Raw genomic sequence first — 26,674 nt, 5'->3', positions numbered from 1 at the left:
TAACATAAAACTGGCGGGGAAATGCCGTTCGTAAGAGCGTTAAATGGCTGGGATATAAACATACATGAGTCTTCATTTCGTCTTTTTTATGAATGGATTCCCGAGGTGACAGGAACTGAGACTGCGATGGTCTTCGCGGGTTTTTCTGCGCCATCGCGGGACATAATGGGTAGCGATGAGTGACACTGTTAAATCCCCCTAAAAAAAAAAACGTTAAACTTTAAGTTGAAGTTGTTGGAAGGAAGCCCTTCAGCCCTGGAAGCTATTAAAATGCATTTAACAAATCCTTTATTATATGAAAATTCACCTTTAAGGAAGGTAAGGAGCTATAATGAAGCTCTTAAATGATACCTGGGGATGGAAAGCCTTCATTTTGATCCCTAAAAAGAGAACAAATTTAAAATCGTAGCATGCCCTGGAAAATTTTCAACATTTTTCCTATAAATACTCGTGCGGAACAAAGAAATTTTCATTCGGAAGCTGCCTTCGTAAAGCATATTCCGACTTATTTAGTTTTTATTTTTATTTTATTGTTTTTGGATTTTAATCTACTGGAAATACAAAACTGAACTCAGTTAATATCAATCTCTGCTTCTGTCTCCTGTTATTACCTACACTTGATTTTTATTAGGGATTATTATTTTGCTTAAGGTTTTATGATTCTAAAATTTTTTAAAAATAATAATAATATAATAATAATATTAATTAAAAATTAAAATCCGTGGTCCCTTTTTTGAGATCGTAAAACCTTTTCTATGAATAAAACCCAATCAACTAATATTTTTGATAAGATATTTTTTTATTCTGGCTTAATCTAAATCTTCTATTTTTTTATTTTTATTTTGGCATTTTTTTTTTATCCAATTTTAGTTCCCTTTACATTGGTGGGGAGATCTCAGCCTGTTATTTTTTATTTTTACTTCTGTGGTTACTATTTTATATTTTTTAATGATGAACTGTAGTTTTGATTTATATCAATGCGGAAGCTTATAATCAAGTAAACAGTAATCAACCAATAATTTTTATTTGGTCAATTTTTTATTGAAGAACTTCACTGCCTTAATCTTAATTTCCTGTTTTGTTTTCATTGGCAATTTTTCCTTCAATTGAAGTACCCTTTACATTGATGGGGAGATCTCAGTCTGTACTTTTAAACAGTAATCACCAACAATTTTTTTTTTGCTCAATTTTTTATTAAAGAACTAAACTGGCTTAATCTTAATTTCCTGTTTTTTTGGTATTGGCAATTTTTTCCTTCAATTGTAGTTCCCATTACATTTGTGGGGTGATCTTAGTCTGTTATTATTTTACTTTTGGTTACTATTTTATATTTCGATGATATCAGTGCGGAATCTTTGCATATTGATTATATGTATAAGTAAATTTATTGCAGTAACTTAAAAAGTGAGAAGTATATGTGCAGCATACGCTGTTCTTATTTAGCTTTAGCTTATGTTAAATATTGTATTTAAATTTTGAATTATTATTTTAAAAAGGTATTTTCTTACTTTAATCGTGTATTGCTCTCCAAAGGGCGTTCAACCGCGGGCACAGGTGGTTCTTTAATTTGCGCCTTTGCAGGACGTCCTGTCAACGCAGCTGGCCACGCCCACCAGCCAGGATCTCCGAAACAGCCACAGGAGCAGTTTAGCTCCAAGTCCAAGTGAGCCACTATGTCAGTGGGTTCCCAGGAGGCCACTGGGACGAAGGGGACTGTGGCAATGTGGGGAGTAATTAACACTGCGACGCTGCCTGGCTGGATGGCTGGCTGGCTGGCGATGAGTAAACAATGGCAACCGGGAGCCGCAGTTGTTAATTACGGCAATGCGCTGCGGCTGAGGGCGAACAAAAGGGGGCGTGGCATAAGAACCGAGGGAAAAAATTAAACAAGGAAAGTGCCAATTGCTGTTGAAAGGAAGCAGCGAAATTAGGAAATGTCTAGTACGAGTGCGGGCCTGTAGTAGTGGCAGGATGTTGTTGCCCCTTTTATTTGTAGATAGAACATCCAACTTATTACTTTACAATTTACGGATGCTCCTATCCGATGGAGACGGGATTAAAATTCTCCATGAAAATTTACGGATGCTCATTAAAAGCGCTTCCAAAACTGGTAGAGAGTCCCATTGGTGCTAAAAATGCTTCGGAGCATGATGACCTGCAGCAGGCCGACTAAAATCATGGCCAGGAACTGGGCCCAGGACCAGTTGTTGACCATGGCGTAGTTGGACTCGGCCAGGTTCCTGTCCCTGGCTTCGTGTGCTCGGATAAAGTCTTGTGTCTGGCGCGACTTCATAATGCTGACTTGGATCTTTCCCATGTAGTCGTCGATGGCGGTGTATGCCTTGTCGAATTGGTAGTCCAAGAGCATCTCATCGCGCAGCTCTCGGAGCTCCGCCTCCTTTCGGTCTTTCGGAGTTACCTCCAAGGTGAAGCTGACTATCTTCTGGTTGAACGAGCTAATGGTGTTGTCGAAGCAGATCTGGTAGGCCCCAGTTTCGTAGGCCACCTTCTTGTGCTTTCCCTTGTCCTTCTTCGTTTCTGCGACCAGAACGTTTCTGCTGGGACTCATCAGCTTGAAGTTGATGTGGGGCTCTCCATGCCCCCCATGGATCACTTCGTATTCCAGGTGGATATTTTCGGTGGCGGCTATCGGGTGAAAGTAGCACTCCGTCCGTCCAGGCTCGGCGTAAATAGTCAACTGTTTGTTGTAGAGTTCCGAGCGTGAGAAATCCACGCTTTGAAGCACGAACACCGCCAAAATGCAGGTCGCGACGCGGAACATTTTCGAGTTACTTGTTCGACTAATCTGGCTGTTCTCTCGTCGGGTTTGTGATCTGCCTGTTTGGATTTGTAGATGTTTGTGGAGTGGCCTACTGCCGAAAGAGCAGCGCCAGTGAAAATCAACACTGAATTCCAGTTTCACTAAACTGAGTTTCGCAAGGCACGAGTGGAGTTTGCAAAGACATGGAGCGGGCGGACTGCTAAATGCAGCTTTTAATAGCCAACAGCAATTGCTGCGGCAGCTACAGCAACAGCAAACTGCATAAAGGACACACCAACAGCCGCACTCCCACCACCTGTCCGCTCCCCGCTGTCCACAAACTGGCAAAACTAAAAGCAACAGCATCAAAAGGAATATGAATTGAGGTCGATGTGTAAATATTTGTCAACGGTAATGGAAATTTATGCTACCGTAGCTGCTGTTGCCAATGGTTGGTGGGCGGTGGGCTGCTACGACACTGCTAATGGGCGTGGCAATGGCAGGGGCCACCTGGAGGGCCGAGAGTTTCCATATTTTTCACCGGAGCTAACGCAGCGCAATACAAAAGGGAAAAAGTTTAAGTCTTCGAGGCTGCAGAATAGCCATTACACTCTATCTAAACAACATACTATTGCTGGATTTTAGCCGTGATTTTGGGGCATCTGCAGTACACATTTGGGATTCAAATACATTTTAAAGTTCCTTAGAGTTATACTTTCTCTTTTAGGCCAAGCATTCAAATTCGCACTTTAGTTGCATTTGGAAAAGGCACTGAACTAACGCCAGACCCAGCAACGCCCCCAACATTTGACGCCCTCTGGCGCACCCCCACAATAGAAAAGCTAAAAAAAAAATGCATTCGCGACGTCGCTCAAGCGCCGCCGGCTGGCATACTCAGTCGAACTATGAAAGCTGCAAATAGGACGCGTAAAAAATGTTACCCCAGGTCGGCTGCCATCACCTGGTGGCAGTTGGGAGGTAGTCGAGGGCGCAAGTGGGCTGGGTGGGGGTGTGGTACATCTTACAGCGTGAATGTTGAAGGCGTTGGAAGCCGCACAGTAGCCGACACTGGATCCATGCTCGTTGGAGCTCACTGTATGGTGGCAGGACTGTGTGTTTGTGGGCGGGATGCTTTAGTTGATTGTTGGTTGGAGCCACCGAATGAGGAGGGTAGAGAGTTTCGTAGCGATGGAAAACCCGACCTGACGGAAGGACCAATAATTAGATACAATTTAGATGGCGGAAGTAAAACAAAAATACAAAATTTTTATCTTTGATGATAAAGAAATTTAATAAATGGCCACACATGCGAAATTGGTACACCTACCTTGCTTCTACCCCTTTTAAATGATAGAATACTTTAGTGTCTGGTGCTACATGAATCGTTATTAAACGGAAATCAAAACTGTCTTTTCAGGGCTTCTTTGAAATCACGCTGTTTGCCAGCGTTTAAGTATTCTTATTCGCTTGATGTTAGTTTGATATTTTTTTATACTTTTCAGCACTTTTAATGTGTTTTTTCGTGTGTTTTCTAATACTTTTTTAAAAACTTAAATTATGGCGTCGTGTCAGGATTTTAAAAAATCCCCCCACATGATTTAATAAAAGTCAAAGCTAATGATAATTTAAAATAATCCTAGATTGCATTGGATAATCCTGGGCAGGAGGATGGAGGAAGTACTATTGCACTCAATGCCAAAATAAAGCTGCGTTCTACAATTGTGGGAAGGTTATAACCGTCACTTTCCTCGCAGTTACCAGTAGAGCCTCAGACCACCTACTTATTTATCAGAACTACAGTTTCCGATCTACAGCAAGTATAAAGTTTTTGGGAATCGTTTGAAAGCTACAAAATGAAAGCATTTGTAAGTTTAATTGTGTCTAATACCCATATTTGTATGTTCCCTGACCCTTCCATAAGTAATCGAAACGGTTTAAGACAAAATCTGGGCAAAACCTTGACAAATCCAACATCTTCCGGCCAGAAGGATGGGCTGTCGTCTTCCGCCAAGCGAACTCCGGCTGACAGATGACTTGGAAGTGATGACCTGGCTCGGGGGCCAGGATAAATTGACCCCAAAAATGCTGAAGGTCAGCCGCAGAGATGGCTCATGAATTATTAAATACACAACAACAGCCCGTTGACCCTAATCCCGCAGCGGCTGCTGCCAATGATTGCAAAATGCTTAGCCAAATGGAACAAAATTCTGTGTGCGAAACTTTGGCCGGACCGCAAAGTGTCCTCCGAAGAAGACCCAACCGCAAATTTGCCCAGAAAGATGCTTTTTGACAACTTCAGGGCGAGAAGCGGGCGGAGAAAATTCTTTGACCATTTACGTTGGAAAATTCCTAGGCCCTTCTGCAAGTAGCACTTTAAATTAATGAACTGAGATTAAGCAAGACAAATTGTTGTGGGGACTCGGCTCCTGGGCTCCGGGGCTGAGGGGAGTGTGCTATAAAGGCAAATTGTTTTTCGTTTCTCGAAAATATATTAATTTGTATTCCCCAGTTTCCCGCCCTATATTTACAATTTACAATTTATTGTTATTGATATTTGTGTAAACAATTTTTCCAGGCCACTCCGGTACTCCGTTTTTCTCCGCCCAACGACACTGCAATTAAGAATTTAGGATCGGGGAAGGAGAGTTGAAAGAACTTCCTCGAGCTAGAGAGCCACAGAGGAAAGCAGTTGACAAGCCCGGAAAATTTACAATACCTGCAGCCATCCATTTCCCAGCTTTCTCGTTCCGGGGCATGCAAAATACATTCAGGCACTTTCACTTGTGGCTCCCGCCCAGGGAGGAGCTGCAAATCTCATGTGGAAAATGCAGTCAATAAAATGGCTCTCCATTTTTTCCTGGTTGGCAGCCAAGAAAATATTCATTGAATTTTGTAGTAACAAACGACAAGTTGTCAGTCAGCCAGTCATCCAGTGCAGTGAAAAACCAGACCAATTCCGGCGGAGAATTTATTGCCCGAGTGCTCGGACATGGAAACTCATCAGGGAACCGGTCGCAGGGAGAGACTCGCCGAGAATTATGCCATTAGATGTTTGATCCCGATTCAAGGTGATTTTTGTTCGGGCTGACTTGGCTTTGTTGGTCTAGCGACCAAGCCAAATAAATAAGCAATTTCCGACGACAACTCGGACAAGCATAAAGTGCAGCGAAGCAACAATTTCCACGGAAAAGTGGAAAAGTGGGCAACAGGCGCAGGACGAGCACAAGGACATTTGTGCAGCTTTAGCAAAAGCTCTTCCAAGTGCTTCTTAACTAAGCTTAAAAGCAATGCCGGCAGCAACTTCGATTTGTGGTGGAAATTGCAGTTCGGTCTTGGATGCTATCCCCCCTCCTTGACAACTTTCTTGCTGTTATTTGTTTTTATGGTTATTGTTGTTGTGGTTGTGGGCATCTCCCCAGGCTACCCGACTGTCGGTTAACTAAAGTGTGACAAAGTCGTCGTCGTTGCGGCTATTAGTTGGCTCCAAAGGTGGCCTGAAGGTTGCATCCGAGTGGGGTATGCAGTTTGCACAGAGTGGACTTCTATATTCTTCGTTAGACTGTGATAAACTTTTAAATCAAACTTTTTATTTAAATAAAGGGTAATCAGGTGTGGGTTCATTCCATGATTATAAAGGTAGACGAGCCTAATTGTCCTTCAGAACAGCCTTCTCCAGCACCTTGGCCAATTCAATAAGATCCCATTTACCCAAAGATGCAGCAATAAAGACATTGGCAGCTTAAGTCGGAAAACACCTGCGGACTGGAGTGGCTGGGAAGGAACATCCACTAAGCTCATTTGTGGTGGCAAGTAGCTGTCCTGGAAGCCGCTGAAATCCTTGGCCACCCAAGCGATTCAAAGTCGCGACATCCTTTTCACCTGCTTTCGACTTCGATGGGCGAAACTTTCGCTTAGCACGGCACGGAGATGTCCTCATTTGTGGTTAATTTTGTCTCGCAGCCCGAGTGCTTATCCCTCTGCCAACTGTTACGATTTCTAGTCTAAGGCGAAGTGGCGGGACACTGCAGCCAATGTCCTTGTGCTCCTTTTATTCGCCTAATTTCCGCTGCTTTGGCCCTGCTTTCCCCCGCTTTTCCAAGCGCTAATTGGAGACTCTGAAAATCTATAAACAGTCCTGGCAGTTTCGCAGTCCTTATCGTTGTCCTTGTACTTGCTTTCGGTATTTCGGCTTTCAGCCTGGCTCCATCTCCCTGCTCCTCGGACCTATTTAATGTGCGTCCTTAAGCACAATAAATCTGTTTATCTCCGGCAGAGTCCTGGACTTCTTTGGCTGGCGAGTCCTTGTTTGGTCCTCGCTATGCTCTGCTTAAAAGTTAACCTGGCCGGCGATAAAAAGTGTCCCTTTACTGCTGTTTGTGGTTTTCCCTCCTGAAGTCCTCAGCGGGTTGGCAGGCAAAATTTGTTAGCTATTTGTGGAGAATTATCCTTGTGGCAGGAGGAGGGGCCGAACATGACAGACTGGGGACTGAAGACTCCGCCCGGTAGCATCAATCATCGGCGGGGAAATTAAATTGCACTTCGGCTTACCTCAGGCTGAGGCAAGGCAGGCATGGTCAAACAAAAGGCACCGGACGAGCAATAGTTTTGAATTGGGGATTTTTCCAAAGACTACAAGATACCCTTACAAAAAATTCACTAAGGATGATACCTTTATTTAGGTTTTAAGTAAGGAAATCCAAGATACTGTTGACGTATAAATTAATTTTAATGTTTTTTTCGATTTTAGGACAAATTGTTTTCAGAATACCCTTCCAAAGACCCGAAGCAATAGAAGTGACAGACACTACGAACAAAGGGGAAGTACCTGGCAGGAGTAAAACAGACCTAGACAGTACCCGTATCCGGGCCTTTTCCCCGGAATTGTAACGTTGCCGAAATTCAAGCCAAAGAAGTGCCTTTCCAATGGCCATTTTCGTAGTTTTAGTTTTTCATTCAGGCGCAGAGGCACGTCTGTGGCTGAAACGATACTTTGGTAGGCTTTAAGACTGAAACACATTTTTCGCCCCTGCCAGTACCAGGATGGCTCGGACCCCCGAACCCAGAACCCCCACCGATCTGCGGTCATTGGCAAAGTCCAGCAACGCTCCCCACCACCTGGGCCATCAATTGCAACCGCAAAATGGCAAAACAATCAACAAGCAACGCGACGGGTGTTCGGCCCATACAAGATTTCGAGTGCCTAAACCATCCCCGACCTGTCACCCCTCGGCCGCCACTCCTCCCTCCTGCTGGAGCCTTTCAATTCACATTCCGAGCTACGCTCCACATGCCCCTTTCAACCGCAACGTGTTGCGAGTTAGGGGAGCCAGTGGTTTGGCCAAAATGCAAGACAAAGGAACCGAATGCGAGGATTAGGGTGGCAGGATGGGCCCAGTGTTTATGGAGGGGAGTGGCCGTGTGGGCGGCAATTGCTTAGATGGCCGCCATTCGGAATGGGATAGTTAGTCAAGTGAAATATGAGTCGGCATCACAGGAGGCAGCGACAGAGACACGCCACGTGTGTTCCGTGAAGGGCTTTAAGAAATTAAAGTGAAACTACGTAAAAAATGTACACAAAATCAAAAGAAGCAACTTGTTAATGATTAATTAAATCTCACTATCTTCTTAAAAAGTACCTTCATTCGGAGTACATCTTGTTTTCTACGCTTATCTAAATGTTGACCGTTTTTAATTAACAGATGGGCAGATGAAAAGTTCTATAAAAGGGATGAGTTAGGCGTTAGTTGGAGCTCTGAAAGAATCAGTTGCTAAAGTGTTTAAGACTTTGTAAAATGAGAAGTACGAACTTTCTAATCAATACCCCGGTTCTGAATAAACTTTTTTTTACAATTTTTCAATAGATTCCGCACGATGGACCATCATTCTAGGAGCCTGCATCCTACTAAGTCTTCAGGTTCTTGGTGACAAGATAGATGAAATTTGCTCTAAATGGTCGGGAAATAAAGGAAATTCTGGCAGCACCAACGACGATTTATTCCAAGTTGGACATAAAAGTGATGTCGCTTGCAAGATGGGATATGCCTCAGCTGCTGACAATCCCGGGTCAACTACGCGGTATATCACTGACGACACAACCTGCTACGGTTACTATGTCTGTGAATATGAGGCAGCTATTGGGATCTGGAACAGATGTCCCATGGATACCCAGTTTAACCCGGCGTTGGGAAAGTGCGTCAAGCCGTTTAATTACAGCTGCCCCTATAACCGATGCAACAATGTGTATGCAGCCTACATGGCAGTCGTAAATACCTACTGCACGGAGTACATGGAGTGTTCTACTGGAAGGAAGCTCTCCTGTCCTGTGAGTAGGCCCCATTACGACGAGGTCAACCAACAATGCTCTAATGTAGAGCCAAATTATGCTGTGTGCAATGAGCTCGCTATTGAATATTAATCTTTCTTTAGATGATTCGAAAAACTAATAAAAAGGTCAACCAGAATCTTTGAAGCTTTGAGTTAAAAGAGACTAATTAGAACATAGAAGATAATGTTTCAAGCATGTTTTGGAGGAAATTGTCACAATCTTATCATTTCTTGATAATTGGCTTTTAATTACCAAAGACAACTCACACATTAAGGGTCAGAAAATGGCTCTACAAAGGCTTGTCTGCTTAGTCTCAGGTTGAATCTTGGCAATTCCGTTCCATGTAATTCCATTTTATATCGCCACATTACCGGGGTATTCCCAAAAACCGCAAGCACAAGCCCCAAGCCGAAACCTATTTGTACACGGCAATCTAGGCAAATCGTTTTGTCGAGCTTAATTTGCCGTTGTCTAACCTGGCTGAAGTGGCCTTCCCGCCAAACACCCGCACAGCCAACCGGTTTCGGCCATCAGAGCTAATCCCAACTGACTTGGCCGGGAAAGTTTCTCCGCTGCGGAAGGCGCCGGTGGAAACTCGGTCATCGGGAGTCTCCCCGGCAGGGCTGTGCCCGGAAGGAGGAAGCAGCCAAGTGTTGTGCTGCATTGTGCTTTGTTTTGGCCATTTGAGAATTTGAGCATTTGGCTGGGACCGAGCGAGCCCAATTGACAATAGTTTTGCGCAAACTTCGGAGGAGCCAGTTGCAGTTGACTGCCCGAGACGCGGCAGTGAATAAACAGGGGGGTCGAGCTGGGGAAAATCCAAGGAAAACAACGCCGAGGAAGGCGTTGGGTAATTGTAATTCCTGCTCTTAAATGCCAGCTAACCAGTTGGCCTTGTTGGCCAATTACTTTGCTCCGAAGTAGGGACTTCTTGGGAGAGCTCTCCTGCCTTCCCGGAAGCCTTCATAATGAGCGAACAAATTCAATTGCCATTTGTTTCTTCGACAGCCTAATGGCTTTCTAAGAGCCACTTTTAACTGGCAGTGGTGCAATTGATTTATACAAATTTAATAAGCATCGAGTGCACTGGGAAAAATACCGTAAGCTAATTCTCTCATACTGAATTTTAAACAAAAGCTATTATCTTCAGTGTAACCTGAAGAGGTAAAGTATTTAAAAACTTTTTGGAAAACGATATTTTAATGCATTCATTGCGCCTCGACTTTTGTTCAAATGGCTGAAACTAATAAACGGGGCGATGGAAAATGGAATGTCCGGGGGTCAAAGAGGTCAGGAGGCCCACCCACCCACTTGGCCAGCTGCCGCCAGGAAAAAACTTCGGGCATCAAGTGAAAAACAAGTGGACAGGCAGCTGATGTTGACACGGTTTTGTTAGCCCTTTTTTTCGACGGGCCATGTGTCTGGGCGGGGGTGGACAGTTTTAGTGTCAGGAGCTGTAACGGTAAATTGCATCCACAGGAGCAGCAACAACTGTTACGCCGCTAGGTGGCGACACCATCCAGGCAATCAAACTCGGCGGAGGCAACAGCTGGAAAGGTTATCCTGGCGAGGAAGTTTTTTGGGCAGCAACCAAGATAAATGGACTGGCTGGAGCGAAATATGAAAAGCCGGCAAGTGAGCAAGTTGCCATGAATATATGAGGTTGAGAGGACTGGAACGACTCTGCAAAGTTCGCAAAGTAAATGATGAATTCGATTTTTTCATTTAATTAAGCTCCCAGTTGAACAGTCACAACAATAGTTGATTCTCTTGTCAAAATTCTACCATAGAAAATCGAAATCCACATAGTTTTCTTAGAACCCGATTCCCCATTTAGTACCTCGTCATTTTTCTAGCACCAAATTCCAACACAACCCCGTGAATACATCCGAAATTATTGTGTTTTCGCGGTTTCGCGAGTGTCAGGTTAAGAGCGCTCCACCTTTCAGGTAAACAGGACAAAAGAGCTGATCTCAAGGGCCACTGACTTAAAGACCAAGGAAACGATCGTAGGGAGAAACCAAATTCGAGCACCGTTGTTGAATCCTTGAGCTGTAAATGGGTCGCACAAATGTTTACTAAAATTCTCATTGATAAAATGGACAAGAAGGCCTCGCAGCGACAGCAACACCCCCAGCCGACTATGTCCAAATCCATGTACTATCCTATGAGAGTTACGCCCCACCATGAGAAATCCGCCACGGGAGGCATGGGTGTTGGAGCTTCCAACGCATCCAGGCCGGCTTCCGGAACGAGAATTTCCGCCACCACGCCGACAACGACGTCGAATACCTCGCACAAAGACCGCTCCACCCGCCAGCTAACCAGGAAGACAACCAATCCACCGCCAGGCGAACGGGAGGAGGTGATGATGAACAGGTACTTTAACAGCAAAAGCTCCATGATGAACTCGAGCCTTCACGCCTCCGTTCCGAGTCGCCACCAGCAGCAGCAGCAACAGCAGCTCTCCAGGACGACTGTGGATCTCTCCGAGAAACTGGCCAAAATCAACCGGCGGGCGGCCATCAAGGAGCTTTCGGCTCTGCAGCAAAAGAACATGCAGTCCAATGACAAGAACGAGGAGGCCCTCAAGGACCTTCAGGAGAGCATTCCGGAGATAAGCAAGATCTTTGATGTGCACTGCCGCATCGGAAGCGGCACGTTCAGCACTGTGCTGATGGGCACCCTGCAGCGCGAAAGGAACTTAGGGGAGACCCAGAGGCGGCGGTTCGCCATCAAGCACCACAACCCCACCAACCACCCGGAGCGCATCCTGCGGGAGCTCGAGTGCATGTTCCGCATCGGCGGGGTGGACAATGTGATCGGCATCAACTGTTGCATCCGGTACAACGACAACGTGGCCTTCGTCATGCCCTACATGACCCACGACCGGTTCCACGACATATACCGGCAGCTCAGCCTGCAGGAGGTGCGCGACTACCTGCGGAACCTGCTGATAGCCCTGCGGCATGTCCACAAGTTCAATGTGATCCACAGGGACGTGAAGCCAAGCAACATCTTGTTCAACCGACGGACGGGCAAGTTCCTGCTGTGCGACTTCGGCCTGGCCCAGAGGTTAGCGGAGGACGGCTCCGTGGTGCCGTCGAACGAGCTCAACTCTCACGCCGTGTCGGCCCTGATGAAGGACATGGAGAAGAGCAGGAGCGCCGGAGCCTTGCAGGATGGTAACTCGGCCCAGGCTGAAGCGGAGGACTACATGGCGAATCGCCGGGTGCGGGCCCAGGGCGGCGGCGTCAGCTCGGCTGCGGTGGATCCGATGGCGAACTTGCAGAAGCTGCGGGAACAAATCAGCGCCCACCTCTCTAAGAAGGATATTGCCGCCCAGAAGGCGGACACGGCGCGCCTGGTGAACCGCCTGCGCCTGACCAGCCCGAATGTGGACCCCAACGGCTACGTGCTCCCCACGAACAACACCAAGAAGGATATGCACGCCTCGCGAGCCGGCACTCCAGGCTATCGGCCGCCCGAGGTACTGTTGCGGCATCCCCACCAAACCACGGCGGTGGATATCTGGGCTGCCGGGGTGATAATGCTATCGATGCTCTCGGCCCTGCATCCGTTTTTCAAGGCTCCCAACGACTGCGCAGCTCTCTCCGAGATCATTAACCTGTTTGGAGACATCACGGTGCGAAAGACGGCCTTCATGCTGGACCGGCTGATCATGCTCAGCCAGAAAGTGTCTGCCCTGGACCTGCGGCGGGTGTGCATGCGCTTCCGATACGCGGACTTCTTTCTGGCGCCCGAGCTGCACAGGCGCCATCGGCGCGCCGACGGCAGCACCGAGCTGTGCCGAAATTGCGAGCAGCCGACCTTCAACTGTCTGTGCCGGCACAGCGGCCACCACCTGGAAATGTACGACGGACTGGACATCTTCCCCGCCAACGCCTATGACCTGCTCGCCCGTCTGTTGGAGGTCGATCCCCAGAAGCGGATCTCCGCCGAGGAGGCGCTGAAGCACCCGTTCTTCAGCGACCACCACAGGATAACGTCGGGCATGCCGGTGATCAGCCCACACATCCAGCAGCACCAGCACCAGCTGAAGGCTAGGGAGACGTTGCCGTCAGGGACAAGTCCGGGGCGCACACTTCAGCCGTACGTGTCCTTCCCCTCAGATCTGACCGCCGCGTCAGCCACTGTGGTGACCTCTGCAACCATGGCAGGAGAAGCATCTGTGACAGGAGAACCCGGATTAGCAGAAACTCTGGTGGTCGCTTCTTCCACCCCGACTGCGGCAAATGTTTGATTTTGCACTGCGCCCATATTTGTTGTGTGTATGGTGTTACGTTGGCTTTCCTTACATTTTGGACTTGAAAGCGAAAGAGCTGGAGCGGGGAGGTGGGAGGGTGGCGGGTAACGTTGTTGTTATTGACCCCGCCTGTTGGGCCCCTTCGGCCTTTTCGGGCTTCAAGGACGAAGCAGTTATTCCTCAGCCCCTTGTGAACGACGAAATTTTTATTGTGAAAAAATATAACAAAAAAAAGATAATTAAGGTGGAGGTTTTTTAAATTTTCATCGCAGTCCAAAGGCAAATTTTTGTTTTTGTTGAATTTCCCAAGATTCTCTTCTCAAAAAATAACAAAAAGAAGGAAACCTTTTTTTCTTTTCAATTAACATCTTGGGTCGAAATTGTTTGGTTTTCCGCACATTTGCATTCCTGGCCAAAAATGTAATTTATTGACAGCCAACTTTAAAATAAAATCATAATCAGATGGAATTATAATTAGAATTAAGGCTGAAACCATTGAAATGATTGGATGTTATTGGCAGACAAACAAGGCAAAAAGTGCATTATATTACTCATTTTGAAATTATTTTAATCTGGATTGTCAATTCCATATTTTTTACCTTTCATGTCCAATTATCGCGTGGCAATCTTGCTACTTTTTCAACATTTTCCCGACAGCCATTTACCCAATTGGAATACTTCTCTGACGGCCTATCAATTCGCATTACTTTCTGAAAAAAATATTATCTTTGTTTTTCCTCGAAAAGGTAACGTCAAAACCAGTTTTCACTTGAATAGAGACTATTATTTTTTTGGGGAATTTTTTTTGTCCGATGGCAGAGAAATTTTCTCAGGGTCCTGCAAAGGACTCGAACGCTTATAGGCGACAGTGTGTGTGTGTGAAAGAAGACACTTTTCGGCTCTTGGCAAGTCACCAAGAAAGTAAGTTCCATCTGCCGACACTGCAGAATAGTTTATTAAAAAGTTGATCGAGGAAGCCAATTCAGACCCTCTAATGTATGCTACACATTATTTTTTCTGCTGATGGTGGTTCAATTACATACTTTTAGGATGCGGTCTTATACACATAGTGCATCATGGAGTTTAGATTGTTAAACCTAATCTGTTATTAAAGCAACAAATAAAGCTCCTTTCCAACCTGTTTGTCGGCATTTTTACACTCTTCCGCCTTCCACGAACAGAAGGACACAGAGGGCTTTTAGGGGATCGACATGGCAGCCTCGTTGGCCAGTGACAACTGTGGCACTGCCAGTCCAAAGGACACTCAGTTTTTGTCCTGCACTTCCAGAAAATGATTGCACAGCCATATAAGATAGCCTTTAGAAACTCATGCTTACAAGTTTCAGGTTAAAAATTTTCTTAAAGCTCTATTTATACATAGTTAGAGATTATTATTTGAAAAAACTTTCCAAAAACCACAAAACCATCGTTCTCAGTGTACTATTACACGAAGAAAAACAACTCTCCGCGGAGCCATAAACATTTCTAGTGCTGCCCCGTCCACTCAGCCGCAAAAGCCGCGTGCGCAACTCGCCGGACACAATGCGGCTTATCAACACGGAAAAAAGGATGCCCTGGAACGGGAGTGGTCAAGGGGAGGGGCTAAAGAGACGGCACTCCCTTTACAGCCAGTGCCACATCCTAGTGTCCCCGCATCCTGGCCTCCCGTTCGGCGCTTTATGGCTCATGATAGATTAGTCCGGCCGCAGGTGTAACCAGTTGCGGCTTTTTCGGTGGTTCCTGTTGGCTTCTCTCCTGCCCAGCGTGGACAGGACTTCCGCCTCGTCCTTTGTTGCGTTCCCCGATAGCGGCGCACGTAATTAAGTAATTAGACGAGGCAGCTCTGTAAGCCGCCTGGCAAAATGGGTGTATATGCGGCTGAGTGGGATTTGCATTTTTTGAAATAGTGGAGAGGTGGTTTTTGTGGCAAGGATGTTCCTTGGGAGACAAAAAGAATATTGAAATTAAAACCAAACCAAAGCTCTGACAAGGATAACGAAATTTTTTGCTTTAATTACTTTTTCATGTGTGGTATTTAAATATTTCTCTGAATCCTTTTTGCGTTGGCGCTGAAATGTAGGCAGCACATTAAGGAGAAAAAAATTGAAAGAAAATACCACCGGGGTGCAATGTCCTGGAACCGCAAGCTCCGCTTGACTGTTGACTCCGTAGTGCCCCCGTCCGCTTCCTCCTGGCGCCAGCTCCCGCGTCCTCCCTATTCATCCTCCTCAGTGGCGCATTTCTGCTGTCAGTTGGATGTTTGTTTGTCCGCCTGTCGCGCTTTGTTTGCTTTCCGCATGCGTTGCCCATTCACCTAGTCCCCCCGCCAGCTCTTCTTCGAAGGACCACCCACCCACCTTCGTCGTCCTCCCACTCGTCCAAGGATGTGCAGATGTGCAGAATGGAGCTACATCGATGATGATGATGATGCTGAGCCAGCGCCAGAGCCAGAACCAGAGCCAGAGTGAACAGCAGCTGACATCCTATCCTGGTGTCGGGTCACTAAATGAAGAATGATGGACGCAGGACGAGACAGAGATGGCAGCATTCCGGGCGACAGGGACGGGAATATAGAGGTCCGAATTCCAGGAATATTTTGTCATCTTCAAATGGGATTTATGCAGCATGCGGCAAGGTGTCATTGTCATTCGCCAGTGGTTTCTTTTCTTCCACGTCCATGTTATGCTCCACTTCAGGGCGTCAACTTTAAAGTAATTGGAAATTTTTAGCCACTTCCCCGGCTTCCACCTACTATTCTTGTTGTTGCTGGCCAATCGTGAAATTTCCTGGACAAAATATGGATTTATGTCGCCGGCAATGGCAGCAACAACAGCGAAACGGGGCACTATTACAACAATGCCATTTTACCAGAACACCAACAGTGGGTTGGGGTAAAGGATGGAAATCGAAACACAAGCCTGTGGAAGGAAGGTCATCACGATTTCTCACAGTGTAATCCGCGCCCCATGCCACCTTCGGCCGCTCCACTTCATGGTTGTCAGCTGCTGGCTGTTGGCAATGCATCACTGATTATGAAAAGCTTGCTAAAAGCTGGACTCGTGATATATTGCTTTGTTGTTGCCCCCGCTGTGTTGCATGTTACTGCTGCTGCTGCTGCTGGTCTTGGTGTTGCTGTTTTGCGGTATCATTGCCGCTGATGCGACTGCCAGATGTTAACGGCATTCTATTGCCATCATCGCACGTAAGCGACACGACACAATAATGAAGTTTTATGCTTTGCCACCTGCAATACATACTCATCCAGTAGGTGGCAGGTTGAGGGGCGGCTGGAGGGACAGCTGGAGGGGCTGAGCAGTAGCAGGAACAACAAAAGTTGCAATCAACTGAAAATGCTGGCGATTCTTTTGACTTTTATGTGCCCGATAAGCACCCAGCCACCCACAGTTCGAGCGCGGAGCTGTCGGGGAGTTCGTTAAGGGAAACCTCATCAATAATACCTGAAACCGGTCACTGGGAAGTTAGATCCACAGAGCAAGAAGCTCGGGGAACCGCGTATCGCTACATAATGAGAAATAATCATCCGAGTGCGGTGCATGATTCTTGCGGACTCACAAGTATTTATGACAGCTTAGGGATATTTTGCTTTAATTGCTAAAGATTTTATGATTGCAGGAGTTGAGAGGGGAGCTTCTATAGAGAGGAAAGTTATCCTTATAAGAATAAATATTAAATAACCCCATCCTTGTTAAAGTTCCATTTCAAAAAATGTAAATAAAGACTCGAAAAAGAAATGTATAAACCGTCAAAGGATCTGTCAACGTCAAAGGACCCTTGGCACTTAATTTTCCACTCATTTTTAATTATTAACCCACATAACCTCTTATGGAAGTACACATAAATTAAACAATTGGCCCAACCCAGCCCAGGCCCGCACAGCCCCACCCAGCTCAGCTCACCTGCAGAGGTGTGAGCTGACATGACGTCAGGCGGCATTAACGACAGCAATGGAAGCAACAGCCAGCCGCGCTAAGCCAGAAACTTCAGGTGACAACTGACAAGATTAATTAACTGCCGCCAACAGAACAGAGCAAAAATAAACCAGGAGCGCATTACGGAATGGGGACACGACAGCAGGACGACAGGACAATGGAACATAACTGAACATGACCATGAAACTGTTGTGAAATCACAAACTGTCCAGCCCAACACCCCGCCACTCGTCACACGTCCGGCATGCTCGTCCTCGCCAGGCTCCAGGAAGACAATCCCCGCGCCTAAATGACAATGGCCAAAGTTGCCGCCGCCAGGTTTCGTTTTCCTAATTTTAATTAGCCGCAACAGGAGACCACAACAAGTGGCAAAGGTGGTTTCAAGTTCCTAATACCCTCTAGTTAGATATTACTCTTTAATATAGTGACTCCTAGTGATATATTATTTTGAGTTTTAATATTTTACAGACATTAAACTCCTCTAATTTCAAGTCCTTCTAGATAACAAAATAGTGACCAGAACATACCCCATTTCCAGGGTAGTCCTGCCAGAATTTATCCCCATACTGTTGCGCGAGAGGTGTGCTGGGCGCTGTGCAGGTGCGTGTAGCATTTATGAACTCGTTACACGTAATTAGGGTCAGTGTGTCTCGCCCCATCTCTTTTCCCAGGGATACACCTATCTCCCTCGACCGATCTACCGCTGCGAGTGTGAGTGTGTGTGTGTGAGCCAAGTGACAATTAATTACCGAACTGCAGCCGCGGCAGTAGGGATTAAAAAGGGGCCACAACCGGGGACTATTGAAATACAAAACCGCGTTTTTGGGCGCCGCCGCCAAAGTCATAAAGCTTCCTTCGAATGACTTTAATTAGGGGTGAGATGGAGCTGGAACCGGATCAGGACCTGGCGCTGCCGTAGGAGTAGGAGCTCAGTTCAGGTGGCACGCCCCGCCAACGAGCGAACTATTTATTATGGGATTTTCATGCATGTTGAGTGGGTGTGTCCTCTTGGTCCTGCCGGCCACCTTAATTGGCAGTGGCCGGCCGCTTTTAATTAGTTTTTGCAACGCTTGAAGCCTGTTCCCTGTTGCCTGTGTCCTGTACAGTGTTTCCTGTGCCCTACTCCCTATTTCCTCCGCTTCATGCGTGAATTATTATGCCCGGTGTAATATATTTTATAAAAACCCCCCGCCAGCTCCTGGCCAGGCCAAATTATGCAACAGTGAATTTTTAGCCCACACTGTGTGTGTGAAGCTGGTGGCATCGATGCCGCCAAACTTAATTGAGTTGCATGTGGCACTCACCTCGCACTCATCCCGTCCCTGGCCATATTAAGTATTCCCTCATGGGTTTGGGCCATGGATTCCGGTCCCATTTGATTCAGTTGACCGGCAGCAGGTTGAGCCGTTAATAAAGCAAATGCTGCCGTCGCACTCTTGGCAACGGGCTCATTTGTCAATGGTGGCTCTAATTACATGGCCGCCAATGGTTTATTGTTGGCCAGAATTTGCATGGCACCCGAAAGCGAATAGGCCGCAGATCGTTGTCCAAAATTTAATGGCAGTTTTGGGGAATTTCCGAACCCGTGAAGAGCTCCTCAAAATTTAAATTCTAATTGCCCAACAAACTCGAAAAAAGTAGTCAACCCGAAACTCGCTTTTTGTGCATTCAATTAGAAATTTCCCAAGTAGCCGGCAATGTCAAAATTATGTGGGAAAACGAGCACAGACTCTCCTACATTTCTCAAACAAATCAAAGGAAAAGGTTTTCATATTCGAGGGCACATGGGTGCTGGTCTGGGGATACATATTTTAATATGAAAATTGATATGAGGGAACACTTTGCGTTCTGGCTTACTTTTCTTTGCTCTTCTGGTGCCGAGCTTATTTATGCATGAAGATGACTTTACATTCCATGGCAACGGCAACACTTTTACGGTTGTCCGTTTGCTCATCTGTTTGGTTACGGACTGTTGGACCCGGAATTCAAAAGGGCGGGCCACCAGGTGGGAGGGGGGGGATCCGAGCCGAACGAGTTGTGTCTGTGAAAAAAAATATTTATTTGACTACCTTGAAAGACGTCAGCTCGCCATGGGCAGACCCTGAAATCCCACTGCAACTTATGGTGCACCTGCACTGGAAAAAACCAACCAAAGTAGGGCACTTTAGAGAGTCATAGTATGTGATACCCGATACTCCAACTTGCAAGCAGTGGAGGATGATATTCATAGGTCATATTTTGATATAACTCCCAATTTCTGCAAGTGTTTCCTCTCGAGTATACACAGATACTTTGACAGCCTCATCTTGACCTTTTTGTGGTCAAAGTGCACACAAGCATGAATCGAGAGGTCTACCTGGAAATGTTTTCCCTCTCGCTGTCTCGCGCTGTCTGTTTGCTCGCATAACAGGTTTCCCGCTTTTCATTTGGGTTTTCTTTTCTTTCCTCGGCTCGAGTCGAGACCCAGTCTCTGTTTTTATTTGGCTGCTCACTTGATAGATGGTCGGCCGGTCGCGGCCCCCGCTAGCCGCCATAAATATTGATTAATAATATAGTCTTACATTCGGGGGAATGCACTTCGGGGCCAGGGCAGCTGTCGGATCATCATCCAGACAACTCCATTGTACAATTGCCTCTCTCGAGGAACAATGCAGCGCAGCACTACATCCTTGGCTAAGTAGCTCCTCGATATTAGAGCTCCTTTCGGGGTAGTTTCCATTCACTTACAGGTGTCGTTTTCTTCACACGGTCTTCTGGCCAACGTCTTAATCGAGGTTGATGTGTATTTATTACTCGATTCGGTTGCCGGATAACTGCAGGCCTGTCTTGTGGTCTGGCTTCTTGGGGAGTTTTCCGGCTTCGCTCGTAATGCGTTTTGAAATGGATCAGGTATTGTGTCATGGTGGATTATTATGGTGATCGTTACGGTGGGTTTTCGAGGATAGATACTATAAAATACTGCAAGATACTCCGCTCTACTTGATTATGACTTTCAACTAAATAATACAAATATTTACTATCGAGTAGACTCGGAGAGGCGCAGTGATTATTCGAAACTTAGTTTGAATCCATTCCAAAAATAGCTTGCCCATAAACCAAGTTTAATTGCTATTCAAATCTGGTAAATGCCGAGATTACTTTGAAATTCATGTGTCGGGCAGTGGGAGGAGCGACGGAGCCAGAGATCCAGCCAGTTTGTAAACGCAACTGGACCAGCACGCAACAATTTATGTGCATTTATAATTCAGGGGGACAGAGCGGCAGAAAAAAGGCAGTGGCGGGCAGGGACAGGGACAGGGACAGACAGTGGACAGACAGGCGACAACACAACACAAATTGAATTGGCCAAAAAGTTTTAATTAATTTATTGTTACTTCGGCCTGGCATTAGCACTGGCACTGGCTCTGGAGCTAGAGCAGCAGCTTGTGACTTCTCATTTAAATTGTTGTTTTTCTGTTAATGCATAGCTGGGAAAGTTCTCTAATTGCTTAGTGAGGGCCAGGGCGAAAGGGCATGCATAGCTCTCTTGGGGTGTCAAGGACTAGATGTCCTTTGGGGCTGGGTAATGGCCTGCGATGAGTCAGCTACTTAGGCAGTCTTGTAAATTACTCACTAGCCTGCTTGATGTTTGGTACTTTAAGCTCTTTAAATGGAAACAAAACAGGCATGTTTTGAAATCCTCTCCTAAATATCTACATACCTCTCCAGGTGTCTGAAGAACCTCAAATCAAAATGCAATGGCTCTCAAAAAAGGACCAGTGTGGAGCTAGTGTTTGTGTTGCTTTGACATTTTTATTGAATTTTAATTTATGCCCCTTCAAGTGCCCGCCTCTCGACAAAACACACAAAACACATCAACTATTTATTGTCTCGGACTCGGACTCGGACTCTGGAAGGAGGAAAATCAAAGAAAAAGTCAATAACCTGACCAAGATTTTCCCTCGGATGCTGCGCCACCAGAAACCAATTCCAGCTCTTGAAGCGTGACATCAAATGACATCGAAAAGAATTTCCATTGGACACGGGGCACAAATGCCCGTACCCGTACCCCTGGAATAGAAAATGGGGAATTGAGATTCAACCTCTACCTGAGTGACTCGGAATCTGGGCCCAAGATTATTGACACTGTGTCTCCCGTGGTGTCTCCCGATAGCTGCCTGCCCTGCCCCAGAGTTCAGTTACCCCCGAGAATCTCTGATTGGAAGAGATAGGAAAATTTATTGATACTTGGGGCCGGCACTTTGGGAGAGTTGGATAACATATTATGCATCTTTTCGTTTGCCGGGTAATTATGTAAATCTACAAATCAGAAATTTGTTGAAACGAACTGGACGTCAGAGGGAAATTCAATTTCCACACCCTGGCAGCCTGGCTGCCTGGCTGGCCGGCTGGCAGAGCAAACATGTGGCATTGGCTAATAACCTAAGCAGCAAGTAAACAAGTGGCAAAAGTCGTTTGTCCTCCCAAATCCCCTCGGTCCTCAGTCCTCAGCCCTCTTGGATAGTTCTCAGCCAAAACCAAAAGTATGTCCAATGCACTTTATCCTGATCCTGTTGCTGACAGAAGATGTGCACTTGAAGAAATCCAATTTTGGTAGAAATAAGTAAAATTCTTTCCCTTTAAATGTTTCATGAAGACTGACACTGCGTAAGGACAGTGTAGGACGAGACAGGAGCCAAATTCGTACGAAAAACTAATAAAGACGAGTGGCAACAGCCCCAGCAACAGGACACAGAGTCCATCCCCCTTTTGGCCTTCTCTACTCTCCACATTTTGTGGCCAAAGCCTTTGAGCAAACACATGACTTTCGCCCATGTCTCTGGGTTCCCCCATTAGTGCCAAGCGCTAATCGCCATTGTCCACCCTTGTCAAAAAGGACCACGAGTTCCAGGACCTCCCTGGAACACCCACACTCGGCCAGTGAAAAACCGCACTGCCTGTCAGAAAAATCGCAGCTCTCGCCGGAAAAAACAGCGTGTGTGGGAAATTTATCTCAGTGTGTGGCGAGCTAAAAGCGCAAATAAATAATCAGCAACAGTTGCCAAATAGATCGAAACTTTTTTCCCCACTGATAGCTGCTGCTGGTCTCTCCTCTTTTTTTGGGGCGTGCCCCGGGGGGAGCCACTTACTTACTTACGCGACTTGTCCGGGCGGTTTGTCACCATCTAATCCGTGTTGCCGCAAGACATTAGCCATATCCAGCTCTCCGGATGGCCAGATAGCCGGGCCGGGCACAATAAATTGCCAAAGATTATTGTCAGCAAGATTGCAGCCCGGAGCAACCCCCGTATTTGTCACGCTTTTTCCTCCTCGGACTCCGGCTCTGGGCGGGTGTAATCTCTGAATTGCATGCACAAGTCGAACAATCGGAGGCATAACTCCGGAATATATTGAAACAGATGTAAATCGGCGATAGGCGGGCTGAGAACCACTTAACGGGAGCCAATGATCCATGAGCGAGTGGCTATGTGCATTGTATGGCTTTGCTAATTGTTTCCCGGGCGGTGGAAGCCCCATAATTGAATTCACCAACTCCGGACGCTTGAGCCAAAACAAACACATTTCTATTGATTTTTCGTGTGAAATCGAACCGGATTGGAATTTCAAGATGCAGTATTGGGGATGGGAGTCATAGAGAAAATTTATGAGAGATTATGCTTCGAGATAGGATCTTGGAAAAACTATGATTTATTCCCCAGATGATAGGGAGTTTCCAAAATGGATTCAAAGTGATGAAGTGAAATGAATTTCTTAATGAAATTAGATTGTTTAAGTGAAGCCAGTTAGTCCTGCTTTTCTCCCCTCAATTGCAATCTTTTCAGATATTCCAACCGGAAAAATAATGCCCGGTTTATGGAGGAGAAAACTTTTTCGCCCTTAATACATATCATATTGTCCAGGAAACTTTTTCAGCTCCTTTCCTGGGCAAAGTTCAGCTACTTCGGCAACTTTAGTTTTACATAAAATTGAAAGCCAAAAGCAAACACAACAGGCTAATGTATGGCCCCGGGATCGCAGCCCGCAGCCCAGCTGACCCTCGGACATCACCCGACTCTGTCCGCTTCGCCGCAACTGTTTGCAACTTTTAATTGCTCCCACGGATTTGCTGCCAGCCTTCTGGACACGACAATGGAGCCAAAGTTGCCGCAGCCCTCGGCTCACGTTGGAGCTGAGCTTCGACTGCGCGTAGACAAAACTACTAAATGTCAAAAGTGTCAAAATTTCTTAGAATTATGTCTAGCGAACATCAAAAGTTGCTAGGGAAAAGTGCGCCATGTTGCTGCCACAATCCGGCAAAAGTTGAGGTTGCGAATGGCACTGAGGAAAAAAGGGAGGAGGTTTAGCTTGTCAGGTTTTGTATAATTCAGATAAGCAATCTTGGAATAAAAATATCATCACATACATGACATAGCTAGATTTCCTAGTTTAACCGAAGACCTAAGATGCCAGCGCTTAGATCCTAAGATTATAAGTTTTTTAAACATATGGGTTCTTTAATAAATAAATAGTTTTCCTAATTATTTTTCAAACTATTTTTTTTTGCCTCTGTATCCGAGTTGTGGAGCTTACAAGCCACATGTTTCGGCTCGTAACATTTTCGACACATTAACGGAGTCTGGCAGGAGCAGCCCAGACCTGAACACAACGTAAAGCGAACTATATACACTATGTAGCTATGTGTATATAGAAGCAGGTAGAAAGGAGCCTCGTCTTGGATCTTTTTTAGCCCGCACGACTAGCACTGCTGGGGTGGGGAGCTTGTGCTAGTTGGCCATGCGATATGCGAAATTGAGAACAGTAATGACGTTGTCAACAGGCGACACTGGTGGGGCACAGAGCCATGCAGGCAGGCAGCCACACATCACATCCCAGCACGTTCTGGGACCTGAAAAGTGCAACCAAAGCCATCGATTCGAAATGTGAATGCTAAATGGCAGCAAAGAAACTCTCCTGGTTTCGGCTTTTGGCCAAGAAGCCAGCTTTAAAGCCAGGCCTATGAGGAAACAGAATGTTGCCAGTCAGAGGCGCCTCAGCAACATTGTAGCTACAGAGTAAGTGTGCCAAAAGAGGCACAAAAATCTCCAGGTTTTGGCCATTATTTGGCAGATTTAAGACCACCTTTAAAGGATTATTCATCCTGCCTGTTAAGACCTTAATCTCTGGCCCCGTTTTGTATTCTTTAATCCACAAAAAAAGGTAAAGAACTTCCATTATAGCCATAGCCATTAGGCCTGGAAGAACTGGAAGAGTGGGTGGCAGTCGCTTTGATAATTCTGTAACATTTTGTAAATGCGGCAATAAACGCCACGGGCAACACCGAAAATGAGACACCTACGGAGCGCCCAAGAAAAAACGAGAACAAGAAAAGGGGAACATCCAGAGCTGGCTGAGAAGGAAGAGAGAGTCCGGCATGTTTGGTTTAGGCCAGGCCGAGAAGAAGGCAAACAACAGAAACGCATTGAAAGCGAAGCTTTAAAGCCAGCGGGAGATCGGGCCCGAAGATGGAAGATGGAGAACTGGGTGCGACTTGCAACAGTAGACGGTCGAGGCTGTGGTAGAGGCAGACTCTGCCACATACAACATGTATCGGGGAAACCTGTTCCAGAAAGACGCGGGTCCCCCGGGGGGAGACAAAAGACTTTTTAGTGACGACACAAACGGGTTTTTTCTCCCCTCAGCCCTTCTTGGAGCGAGGGGAGAACTGAAATGTAAACTTCGCACTGCCTTTGCCTTCTTATTGTTATGTTTTATAATATTTTAGAGACAAAGACCGAACGCAGACTTTTGGAGTCTTGGCTGAGGAGTTGCAGTTGTTGTTTTAGGAACGCTTAATGTTGTTGCATGTCGCTGCACTGAGGAAAATCAGTCCGAAGAAGAGATATAATCTGGGAAGAGTAAGATCCAAGATGTCAGTAGAATACATGTTATTATTTGAAATTCCAGTTTATCTCATGGATCTGTTAAGTGGAGTGTTTTTTCTTCTGATACTCTGAGTTTTCCTTTTCCAAATAACACAGCTCCTTGCTTTCGATTTAAGCCCGATTTCATCGCAGTGTGGTGTGGCTGAAGCCAGAGTCTCCGAGGCGACACTTTAGTTATTTTCCACTTCTTGCCGTCCTCCACTTCACTTTTCAAAGGCCGCATTAAAATGCATGATAAAAACGAGCCCATGAGCCACACGAGGAGAGCTGGATGGGAATGACGACTGCGATGACGATGACGGTGACGAGGATGATGAAGTCGGAGGATGATGGGGGAGGACCATGATAATTCTCCTCCTGATGAGGCTGAAGTTTCCCCGAGGCCGTTGCAACTGGTTGGTTGCATCCACGTCAGGATTGTTGTGGGTGCAGCACATAATACATTTTATATGTGCTGTTCCCACCTCCACCGTGTGCCCCTTGGTTGTGGCAGGGTGTGGGCGTGCTCCCTGGGCAATTGTTGAGCTTGAGCTTCAGTCTGCGGCTGAGCCTCCATCTTGGGTCGAGTCTGGCGTTGGCGGGTTAATGTCAGTGCCAGGTTTCAGGTCCAGGCTGCAGCTCTCTCGGGCAGACTTCTATCTGCCCGGCATCTGGCCGCAGTTGGGCTGGCTCGAAAGGTTAAGTAGTTGGGAGAGATGACCCCGCCGAGCCTCACTGGCAAAAAGAGGGACTATCCAGGCAGTAGTACCAGGCAGTGTCTCCTGTTGAAGTTCATCATTTTCGAAAGTTCTCTCAGTGCTTTTGCCCTTAGCCTTGAATCAACAGAGCCGACTCCTTTTAGCCAGAACTCAAGTCCCCTTGTTGTTTTTATGTTTTGCGTATAATTATTAGATTGCAGTTTGGAGCGGGGGCCTGAGCGCGTACCCGCCCAGGGCCTGACCTTTTTCTAGCGTACCCCCAATAAGGCAAGACAAACAAACAAGCAACATGTAAGCACCGCTCCTCCCCTGCCCAGCTGGCCAGAAACAACAAGACAATTGAAATCAAGGCAGTCGTATCTGTATCTTTCGTAGCTGCATCTGTATCTAATCTAGCGTGGAGACCCCAAAACGAAGCACCAGAAAGACGCACAAAGCTCCGAAAACGTTGCACGTAGCTGCTGAAAAGGAGAGTAAACCGGGGGCAGCTCGGTGAACAAACAAAGACCAAGTCACAGCTTGGCTTTCGAGTCTCTCTTTCTCGTTTCGGGCTTGACCGTTTGCTGGTTCGGTTTTTGGTTAAAAGAAAATGTGGTCTGGACGGGAAAAAAGCAATGAAAATAAACGTGAGCCAAAAGGTAGCAGCCAGAGCAAACAAACAAACAAAAGATACACTGACACAAAGACACAGAACGCACACAGATACTTGGCTGCATGGATGCATAGATACAAAGATACAAAAGCGCGCGCA

At 46.3% G+C, this 26,674-nt stretch overlaps 2 protein-coding genes and 1 long non-coding RNA gene across 6 annotated transcripts; 1 reads left to right on the top strand and 2 right to left on the bottom strand.

The window, feature by feature from the left end:
• Positions 1-1,948: 1,948 nt before the first annotated feature.
• Positions 1,949-2,874, bottom strand: LOC108123708 (transmembrane emp24 domain-containing protein 5). The gene has a single exon (XM_017238986.3). It carries the CDS (start codon positions 2,780-2,782, stop codon positions 2,090-2,092), a length of 693 nt encoding a protein of 230 aa, XP_017094475.1. The 5' UTR covers positions 2,783-2,874; the 3' UTR covers positions 1,949-2,089.
• A 7,964-nt stretch (positions 2,875-10,838) lies between these two features.
• On the top strand, positions 10,839-13,592 carry LOC108123705 (cell division cycle 7-related protein kinase). Its single transcript, XM_017238982.3, has one exon. It carries the CDS (start codon positions 11,158-11,160, stop codon positions 13,348-13,350), a length of 2,193 nt encoding a protein of 730 aa, XP_017094471.2. The 5' UTR covers positions 10,839-11,157; the 3' UTR covers positions 13,351-13,592.
• A 2,858-nt stretch (positions 13,593-16,450) lies between these two features.
• On the bottom strand, positions 16,451-20,335 carry LOC138925805 (uncharacterized). 4 transcript variants are annotated; one of them, XR_011442024.1, is made up of 4 exons: positions 20,321-20,335; positions 19,404-20,261; positions 19,161-19,344; positions 16,451-19,099 (listed from the first exon to the last, which is right to left on the bottom strand). It is a non-coding gene; the product is annotated as an uncharacterized lncRNA (long non-coding RNA). The 4 variants fall into 4 exon arrangements; XR_011442023.1 differs by having other exon boundaries at positions 16,451-19,344; XR_011442025.1 differs by having other exon boundaries at positions 16,451-19,344; positions 19,660-20,261.
• Between the last annotated feature and the right edge of the window lie 6,339 nt (positions 20,336-26,674).

The sequence above is a fragment of the Drosophila bipectinata genome, chromosome 2L, assembly GCF_030179905.1.
Source record: "Drosophila bipectinata strain 14024-0381.07 chromosome 2L, DbipHiC1v2, whole genome shotgun sequence".
In the NCBI taxonomy this organism is placed as follows: domain Eukaryota; kingdom Metazoa; phylum Arthropoda; class Insecta; order Diptera; family Drosophilidae; genus Drosophila; species Drosophila bipectinata.
The sequence above is the reverse complement of the archived record's forward strand: the minus strand, read 5'-3'. Positions and strand labels throughout refer to the sequence as shown.